At 37.3% G+C, this 10,006-nt stretch overlaps 1 protein-coding gene and 1 long non-coding RNA gene across 3 annotated transcripts in view; both read left to right on the top strand.

Moving 5' to 3' along the window:
• The window catches only part of LOC122071741 (DNA-directed RNA polymerases I and III subunit RPAC1-like), a 9,604-nt gene extending 4,328 nt beyond the window's left edge, over positions 1-5,276 (top strand). For both annotated transcript variants that reach the window (XM_042636135.1, XM_042636136.1), the window contains exons 6-9: positions 2,720-2,815; positions 2,923-3,016; positions 3,474-3,590; positions 4,888-5,276. In XM_042636135.1, coding sequence (XP_042492069.1) covers positions 2,720-2,815; positions 2,923-3,016; positions 3,474-3,590; positions 4,888-4,991 — 411 coding nt within the window. In that variant the 3' untranslated portion in view covers positions 4,992-5,276. The remainder of the gene's footprint in view (positions 1-2,719; positions 2,816-2,922; positions 3,017-3,473; positions 3,591-4,887) is intronic.
• A 4,472-nt stretch (positions 5,277-9,748) lies between these two features.
• Positions 9,749-10,006, top strand: LOC122071728. The gene is made up of 2 exons (XR_006138261.1): positions 9,749-9,802; positions 9,878-10,006. It is a non-coding gene; the product is annotated as an uncharacterized LOC122071728 (long non-coding RNA).

Raw genomic sequence — 10,006 nt, 5'->3', positions numbered from 1 at the left:
TAACCTAACTGGGTTTGATTCACATGCACATGTGCCACATGAAAGGGAATTGGCTGCTCCCTGTTTAATTGGATAATTAAACTATCCTGTACTTATTCAATTTGATCATCCTTCCAACATTTTCACTGATCAGCGAAGAATAGAGAAGCAAGAGAATATCTAATCATCCCGTCAAACCATTAATCTGAAATTCCGAATAAGAAGAAAACAGTAATTATGCAAAGGGAAATTTGAAAAAACGTAAAACAAACGCAGATTTGAAGAAAAAAGGTATGGGATTCTCCTATGGAAACGAAATCTAACACTCCCACCATGACATTTGTGGCAATTAAAGTGAAAGGAAAGGAGATGAAAACTGAACGGATTCGGCGTGACCTCCTAAGCTTCTATACTCAGGATTGAGTTTATTCCTCCAGAGTAACCGGTGGTGGTCTGCACAACGGCATTCAAGCATCCGAACACAGCCTCAGACATCCAAAAGCTCCCTTGGGTGAAACCCGTCGTCTTCAAAGACTGATTCGATTTTCGTTAAACCCAAAACGAAAAAGAAGGGTAAAATCGTCTTTTCCATTTAAAAAACTAACACCTCTCTCACGGTGTTAGTTTGGGTAGGTTTAAATGTAATAAATGGATTTTAGGGGGATGATGTAATATAGGCAAACGCTGGGGAGGTTGATGTAAATCACCCTAAAAAATTTATACACTTCCAGTCCCCAAATCCTAAATTTTCAGATCTGTGGAGTCCATAGCTCCATACCTGTTTTGGATTCTGATCATAGTTGTCAAGGCGACAAGGCGACCCAAGGTAGTTGAGGTGGCCGAAGCTCTTAGGCAACAAGGTGCCCGGCTAGGTGACCAAGTGTTATTTTTTATTTATTTTCTTTTCTAACATTATTTATGCTATATATATCTTATATCATAAAAAATCAACATTAAGCTCCATCAAATCATAAAAAATCAACAGTAAGCCATATTAAGGCATAATAAATCAATATTAAGTCATATAAAGTCATAAAAAATATCATTTAGAGAAATGTTCTTGTTCTCTAATAAGTCTTTTTGTATTAGGTAGAGCACTAAATCAGCTATCCAACAAATTCAAGATTGCTTAAATCTAATTTATATTAAAGGAGATATGTTCTGGTCAAACATTTTTTGGTGTGCGCGAATAAAAGAGCGACCCAGTGCACAAGGTTCTTGCTATTGCAGGGTCTGGGAGGGGCAAATGTATGTAGCCTTAACCCCCTGCTTTGCAAGAGAGGCTGTTTCCAACTGTTGAACTTGTGACCAACATGTTACAATTTGGCGTGCGCGAATACTATTTAAAATCGCGCTCAATTGAAATAATTTTTTAAACATCAAAACAAATTATTATTTTACCACTCTTTTGGTTTTTAGTGATGTTCTATACTTCTATCACTATAAGATTTATGAAATTTTTAGATTTGAGAAAAACCCTATCATTTGAAAGTTGAAAATTGTCCCTACACCAAAAATTCAGTTTTTTTTTTTTTTTTTTTTTTCTTTTCTTTCTTGAATTAGGGAGGCTGTTTCCAACTGTTGAACTTGTGACCAACATGTTACCATTTGGTGTGTGCGAATACTATTTAAAATCGCGCTGAATGGAAATAAATTTTTAAACTTCAAAACAAATTATTATTTTATTGCTCTTTTGGTTTTTAGTGATGTTCTATTACAATTAAGATTTATGAAATTTTTTGATTTGAGAAAAGCCTAATCATTTAAAAGTTGAAAATTGTCCCTACACCAAAAATTCAGTTTTTTTTTTCCTTGAATTAGGGAGTTGACTTTTTATCCTTTTGGAATTTGAATTTTTAACTATTTTTATTAGATTCATTTGGAGGGTCTTTGTTTAGTTAGGAATAATATCATAAATAAATGAAATAATTTCATTTACTTACACGATATTTGATATAAGTAAGTGTCAAACCTGGTTCAATACCATTTCTTGCTCAGGCTTCAAATTAAACTACTGGCTTGCGCTAAGGCAACAATCGCCTAGACCAAAAAAAAAAGGACGCCTAGGCGACGCCTTGACAACTATGATTCTGACACCCACACCCATATCCTGGTAACATGGGGTGACTGAGTCAATTATATATTAATATACTAGAACTTGTGTGTCTCTATTCCTTGTTGACCTTGTATTAGGATCAATCCAAGTTTTGCATTCCATGCCTGATAGTTTTACTGGCAGGGAATCTTCATTTTTCTCCTTTGCTTCCTGTCTATATAATGGTTCCTACCTTTCCTTTCTCACTTTGTTTCCTCCTTTATTTTTTGTGTTTTACTATACTGCTTAGGCAAACATTCTCCTAGGTGCACTTACATCCTGGGTTCTAGCTATTGTTGCCTCTTCTGACATTCTTTGTCTCCCACCACTGGTTACTGTCATGATTTCATCGTCATCTCTGCCTTTTGGTTTAAGGTTCTAGTTTCTGACTGTTATTAATAATCCAAGTTTTGTTAAATATTGAAAGCGGCCTTCGTGTACTGTGTTTTTTTTTTTAAAGCTTTTGAGGACTTCTTATTTCTGCTTGCTGTTAAGTTTTCTTCTCCACTTATACAGTGAGGGACTAGGGAGATAGTTTCTCTTGGTAAGATAAAGTAACTTGATGCTTATACGTAATAGTAGGTATAATAGGAAATGCTTCTTTAGGCCTAAGATTGAAACATCAAACTTGATCTTTTCCTGCAGGAAATTGAACTTGAAGCACACGCCGTTAAAGGGCTTGGTAAAACTCATGCAAAGTGGTCCCCAGTTTCCACAGCTTGGTATAGGATGCTTCCTGAGGTAATAAATTGATAAATAGCTTGTACTTAATTTTTTCCAATCTAAGAGGTGCAGTATTCAGGTTCTTTGGAAAGACATTGAATCCAAGTTTGTTTGTTGTGAAGTAGGTTGTGTTATTGGAAGAAGTGGAAAATGAAAAGGCTGAAGAGCTTGTAAAGAAATGCCCAGTTAATGTATTTGACATTGAAGATGTTGCCAAGGGTGAGGAACAATGTTTTTCAATTTTGAAGTCATTGTCTATTTCTTGGATTGTATTAATTTGATCTGTTGATGATGCGAAGGACTATTGCTTTTAAAAATGTTGATGCCTTCTTACTGTCTATGTGGTCAATGAGTGGATCTATGTTAGGAGGGGTAGTGCCTAACACGTGAATTGGTTTCTGACAACTGCATCAATGGCTTTCTCTCTTTGTTTTGAAATAGACGTAGCTTCTACAATGTGGCCATTTCTTTTAATAGTAATAGTTCTTCGTAGGCTAGTGGCACTGTGGGCCTTGTGCATACAGCATAGTACATGAGAATCATATTTGATAATTTCTGGGGAAGCTTGCTCTTTCACTTGTCCACTGTGTTTTCTGTTTATAGTTTTAACCTTCACTCTTCCCTGACGATTGCCATTGCTCCCTTCTTTATGATTGATGATTTTGATGACAAGCAGGTAAGAAGAGGGCAACTGTAGCCCGACCACGAGCTTGCACACTGTGTAGGGAATGCATTAGAGGAGAAGACTGGGAGAAGCGTGTGGCACTAAGACGTGTTAAAGACCATTTCATCTGTAAGTAGTGATGTGTATGCATCAACAATTAACTAGGAAGATATCTTTACATGTTTTCAGTGGTAACTGTTTTTCTTGTTTATAACCTTCTGATGATGCTGCTGCAGAACAACATAGTCTACTAGTGCCTTTATCTGATACTTTGTATGTGGGCCCCATCTGTGTCAGTCTAAACTATTTGGTCAGTCACCTATCTCTCAGGCAGTATAAGGTTGACGCATTGTGTTTTGAGTCTTAGGTGAAACCTTGTATTGGTACCACAGTGATTAAGTGTTGCCTTGAGTCAAGAAAGGGCCTTTCACAGAGCACGAGTTTGTGAAACCTCCTAAAAGGGCAGTCCGTCCATATTTCTTTGGAGACCAAGAGGACCAGACTCTGACCAAGATCATTCACCTTGAGTCTTTGGATATCTTCTTTGTTTGACTTGTTGGAAAAATAAAATTATGCCCTATTTTACTTTCTGGAACTAGAACCCTTAGCTGTGTCTTCACCTTGCCATGAAGATATAATATGAAATGTTGAGCAAAATATTTATATATATTATTGTTATTAGATACAGGATGCAAGGTATTCTATCTAGGGATTGCAATGTTGAATGGCTTACTGGGCTTTTGGCTTACTTGTTTGGATTTGGTCATCTATAATCTATGTCCTATCATGACACAACCTAAGATAATGGGGACTGGGGAGAAGCTGAACAAGTTACAAAATTAAATAAACAAATAAAAAATATTTTCTACCAACAATCAAAACCTTTGTAAAGGTCATACGTTGTTGTCACTTTCACCTGCCATTGGCCAATACATTTATACTGAAATGGACAGAATTTTGCGAAATATTTTGGTTTTCCTACACCTCGAAATAACCACATTGAAAACACAAAGAATGCAGTATTTATATAAATTATGGATTATGGTGAAATGATCGAAATGTTAAATTGCTTCATACAAAATACCATAGTTTGAGCCAAGATGGTCGAAATTGGGGAGTGGGTCAAAATTACTAGGATATGTTAAATTTGCTCAAGAACTTAGTAATCTTTGGATATTCAAACATCTCATAAACTCATCTAAGCTTCCATGATTAGGTTGGAAGGAGATTCAAGAATCTTCTCACACGTTTGGGTTGAAACTTCAAGAAAGAAATAAGTTCCTATAATTTAATCTTCTTGGTTTGAATTCTTTTTTTGTTAGATTTAAGCAATGTTTGAATGCTAATATGAGATTCGCGTTGTACTATGAAAGTTTGTTATCTTGCAAAATTGAAGCATCTTAATATTTGCAAAAACTCTGTCCAGTTACCATTGAATCAACTGGGGCATTACCACCGGATGTTTTATTCACCGAGGCTGTGAAGATCTTGGAAGAGAAGTGTGAACGCGTGATCACTGAACTTTCGTGAATATGATCAACAAAAAAGAAAAAAACTAAGGCTGTCTATTGGATGCAGAGAAGTGGGTGGGTCCGATACAGAGAAATGGTTAGTCAGTTTGTTAATTAAATATCCAATTGTTTACCATTGTCTCTTATCTGTATCGTCAAGAGATCTCATTAACTTTTAGCAGAGGCAAATATAAGAAATTTTTATATCTAATTTCGGGACTGGACCCTTAACTTATTCATACAGGAAAGAAGTCCTTTTTGTATTTGTGGAACATATAAATGAAAATTACCTAGTTTTGTTTTACAAGATTGTGTTGTCTGGTTTGGGTCCCCCACCCTCTCTCTCTCTCTCCCCCCTCCCACCTCCCCCTCCCCTCCCCCTCCCCCTTCCCCTTTTTTGTTTCTTTGATTGGTGTCTGTCATAGGATCATGTTGGAGATATAAAGGTTGGAGTACTAGGAGCATCCGAATTGATTAATGTTTGTGAAGGTATATGATTGCCTTTAGGAGAGGAAGATCACGCCAAGCATTATTTCCTTTGCCTCTCGATGTAGATGACAAAGGTATGCTCTCTATGTATCATAAGTCTCAAAGGGATGACGGTTGTCGGAAATCTGAATCACTTCTTACCAACAGGCTGGACCCATACCCTGACCTCACTCCTACCCCACGTCTTAGACACTGGACCCATAGGTTTAAAGTTTAATCCGCCTCTCACATAATTAGTGTCGATATTAGATGTCCAAAGCAGTCCAGATCGGCTTATCAAAATTGAAATCGGGCGATTGAAGCAGTCACTGCCCCAGATCGGAGTCGCCCTAAATCAGACGGAATTGATCTTAGAAACCTATACTCTGAAAACCGGGAGGTCTGCTGAGAAAAACCCGAGTTGCCCGAATCAGAATGTTGATCTGTCATGGATGAGTCGACGGATGCCCAAAACGTCATTTGCTCGTTTTTTCATTGCGAAAGTACCATGCAGGAATTATGTTACGATCTTATATCAGCTTATGGGGGTTGATTCCACATCAGTTTTTTATAGGACTTGATGTGGGTTGATATGATCTTGGATCCTTTTACCTTGTAAACCGATTTATAGGGTTGAGTTCTTCTAGGCGATCTAGTGCCTAAGTGAAAGCAGATACTCTTTTTCTTTATTGTGGAGGATCCGAAATCTCCTGTTTAATTTCCTGTCTCAATTCATTCACAGGACCAATCCTGTTGAATAAGAGATTCTCTAATCTTCATGGGTGAAGGGAAACACAGCTCAACCTTTTTGTCCTTTTTCTTTTCCAGACCAGCCTCGACTGTCTGCTTTGCTTGATACAAGGCGTGGGAAAACAAGGATTATCTAATGAACCCTTTTCCCTTTTTGTTCTTAAATTGAGAACGAAAACTCTCAGTCCTAATCAAGAACTTATTTGGCTAGGTATTCACAAGTGGCTGCGGATACCTAATGATGCCACTCTAAGCATGGAAATTTATCCTTGAAGATATGGCAACTGATGGAATTAACAGAAAAAAAGTAACTTATGCCATGAGGCACTCCTCTTTCTCTCGCTTAAGCTGCTGTTCTTGCACAACTTTCTCAATAGTTGGTTTGCAGAGTCACTATGACATCCAATAGGGGTGAGATTTTTAATTTCAATTAGCGGGTTGGAGCGATCATTCCGACCTTCCTGTGTTTGGCGCAGGTTACTCACACCCACACTACTGTATCGTGCGCCCTCTCATACTCATTCCCTTGCTCCCACTGGCATGGCTAGGCAGATTCCATCCTATACTGGCGGCGTGACGATTCCCAACCCTTTTCTGAAAAAGAGCCCTTGTTGAACAAAGTTCTATTGTTGTGTTGGGTGAGACTAGAGAGTATAGAGGCATTGAGTTCAGCAAATCTGGGGTCCTCCAGGGTCCCCTGACTTTCTAGAGTGAGAAAGAAATGCATATCCCTAAGCATAGGATTATGGGTGGTGGGTGGTATTTGTTATTGGTTTCTCTTTCTTAGTTCCTTAAAATTTGATTAAGCTTTAGTGAGTTTGTAACCTTATTAGGAAACTACCATAGATTAGTGTCACTAGACAAAATAAAGATCATTTCCCATATATGTTAAATGTAATAATTGATTCAATGAAAACTATGATATAGGAAGCTTTAAGTGGGGTTTGGATCCATGACCTTGCATTAGGGGTCTTTCTTTGACTTGAGCACTAAAGAGTTAAAATGAAAGATAACGGAGTCAACTAAAATCATACTTAACTTCAACTATTGACCAACTTTTACATTGTGACTCAAAGTTTAGTTTTTCCTTTTCCTAATAATTTGGAGAGGGTTGATGGGTCAAGTCTGCAATTTCAATCTGTAACTTTGGATTGCGATCTTGAAAATTGTAGAGGCAAATTGAGTTGGTCAACAAAAATTTAAAATCAGCCAAGGCAACAGTGATCGTAGATCAGTTAGTTCAGCCGTTGCTTGATTGCATGGCCTCTAATGTGTAGTAGTTTGATTGCTGGGTACACTAAAGAGCTCCAGATTTCTTTGCATGTTCCCCTTGCATGCAATGATATGGTGATGACCTCTCATTCTAATTTAGTGGTCACCAAACCATGCGGGAAGGATTTCTATCACACGGTGCATCAACTTGATCTTCTGCGGGAATTTTTTATTTATTTATTTTTTGAGACAAATTTGACCTTTGATTGCATATTTAAGGAACTTAAGAGGTTTTAGTAGATATTGTTGTCTCAAATATAAATAAGTAATTTTGTTTTGTTAGATAGGACCTTTTGCTGGCCCTCTTCTTTTTTGTTTCTCTTTTTTCTCTTTTTAATATAATTTATAGCTTTTTTTTTTCTTTTCAAACAAATTAATTGTTGATTGTTAATACCATTTTTTCTAGCTTTTTTTCATGCAAGATGCCTGTGAAGAGGAGATTCTTTCTAGGCCACGGGAGAAGGAATTTTTTTTTTTTTTTTGGGACTCAGAAGAAAATTTATTCAGGGATAACCTAGCCTTTCTTTGCAATTCCCCAAAAGCTCGCTTTTATCAAATTGGTTGGCAGATCCATCAATGACCCTCTTATGTGCAATGTGCCCCATGCTATACAGTGCTGGGTTAATCCCAGCTGTTCATCATAGATGATTGTACACATCTCTTGGATCTTTATGCAAATTTATAACTTGTTTAACTATAAATGAAAATATACTTAAAGGGTGTATCTAGTGCATGAGGCTTTTGTCACTGTGATGTCTGAGGAGAATCATAATATACAATCTTATTCCCATTTTACAGGGAGATGCTTCTTGATTCTAATCCATGACCGCTAAGTTGCAAAGGAACAAATAAACAATAATTGAAAAAAAAAGAAGTGAAAAAAAAGAAGAAGAAGAAGAATATAATGAAACAAATAAATAGTAATTTAAAAAAAAAAAAAAAGGCTAGCTCATACCATTAGATGGGAAGAAGAATACTATGTATATAGTAAAATGCCGCATTTGGGGTTTACTTCAAACATATGGTTCATTATGTATTGCAAGTTTCTAATTTTTCCCCTAGTATATCCAAGGGTATAATATCTTTCAAAAATATTTTTCTTTTTCTTTTTCTTTTTTAGATGGTAGAGAAGTGATCTACCCTTGTCATTAAAGTAGAGAAGTTTGAGTTCTATTTATTAATGACATTGGATCCAGCTGGACTTCCACATGGCAATATGCTTGCTCATGTTGAGATGAGACTCAATGTGAAAGTTTTTTTTTTTTTTTAATCTCTAAAAATTAATGGTGAAAGTTTTTCTTCACCTGTGGAGGATGAATTCTCTCAACATTACCATCTGTTCCACCTGATTTTTCGATCCTATACGATAAGGAGTGAGATTTTATAATGACATTGGAGTCCAATCACAAAGTTAGAACACCAATGGTGAGGGGATTCTTTTGCATCATGGGTGAAGAAAGACTCGATCTTTATTTAAATAAGCAAAGGTAGTATTGTGTCTCTCTTTCCCATTGCATGTTGTGCTTAAAGTAGTCATTGTTATTTATTTATTTATTTTTTTTTTGGGAGAAAAGATAGGCATGGCACCTGTGTGCTGAACACTAGTGGGTGGTATTAATGGAGGCATGGACAGGGCATCATATAGGAGAGGTAGAGGGTCAAAGGGGAAGAGAAAGAGACACAACGCCCGCTAGCATATGGCACATGGGCGGCATGCCTAGCTCTCTCCCCCCCCTTTTTCGGGTGCACCTTCTTGAAATAATACAATGTAAGAATCATCTTAAAAAAAAAAAAGTGGGAATAATTTATAGGGTAATTTACAACGCCACCCCCTGGAGAATGCCAATATTAGAGGGACACCCCCTCTCTTTCACCAAATTGGACTCGGACCCCCTACCGTCAGTCAACGTTACATTATGCTTTGAAATGACGTTTTTGCCCTTATGAGTAAAAACTGATAAATTAGACATTTTTCATTATCCCAAAAATACCCCTCCTTACCCTTTTATCTCTCCTTCTCTCCTTCTCTCTTTCTCTCCTTCTCTCCTCTTCTCCCTACCTGCGACCAAGGGTTCAGACGAGTTCCAGCAGAGATAGAGAGGGCAGTCGCCGGAAAATACTTCTCCTTTTGTCCCCGGCGAGTAGTGCTTCCCATCCAGTTTCTGTCGCAGGCGAGAAGATATGTTTGTTTGTTTTTGTTTTTGTTTTTGTTTTTTTTTCTCTTCTCTATTTTCCCCATTTTGATCTCTAGTTCTCTATTGGGATTTTGTGTGCTCAACGAGACGCCGAAGAAAATGGCGGGAATGTGATAATAGTACAGATCGCTGGCGCAGAGAAATGGTATAAATAGGAAACATTGCTCCTTCGTTCCTCTGCTTACACAGTGAGTGATCACATTTGTCTGTGATTCTGTAGAGGATCTTTTCTTCAACGAAATGGCGAAGAAGAAGAAAGTTAGGGTTTCTGAAGAAAACAAGGAGGAAGATCAGAACCAAGAGGATCTCAAACAGTCTCCGAAGAAAGAGAAGAGCTTGTATGAGGTGA

The sequence above is a fragment of the Macadamia integrifolia genome, unplaced genomic scaffold (assembly GCF_013358625.1).
Source record: "Macadamia integrifolia cultivar HAES 741 unplaced genomic scaffold, SCU_Mint_v3 scaffold_68A, whole genome shotgun sequence".
NCBI lineage: Eukaryota > Viridiplantae > Streptophyta > Magnoliopsida > Proteales > Proteaceae > Macadamia > Macadamia integrifolia.
This window is presented reverse-complemented; position numbering and strand designations above follow the sequence as displayed.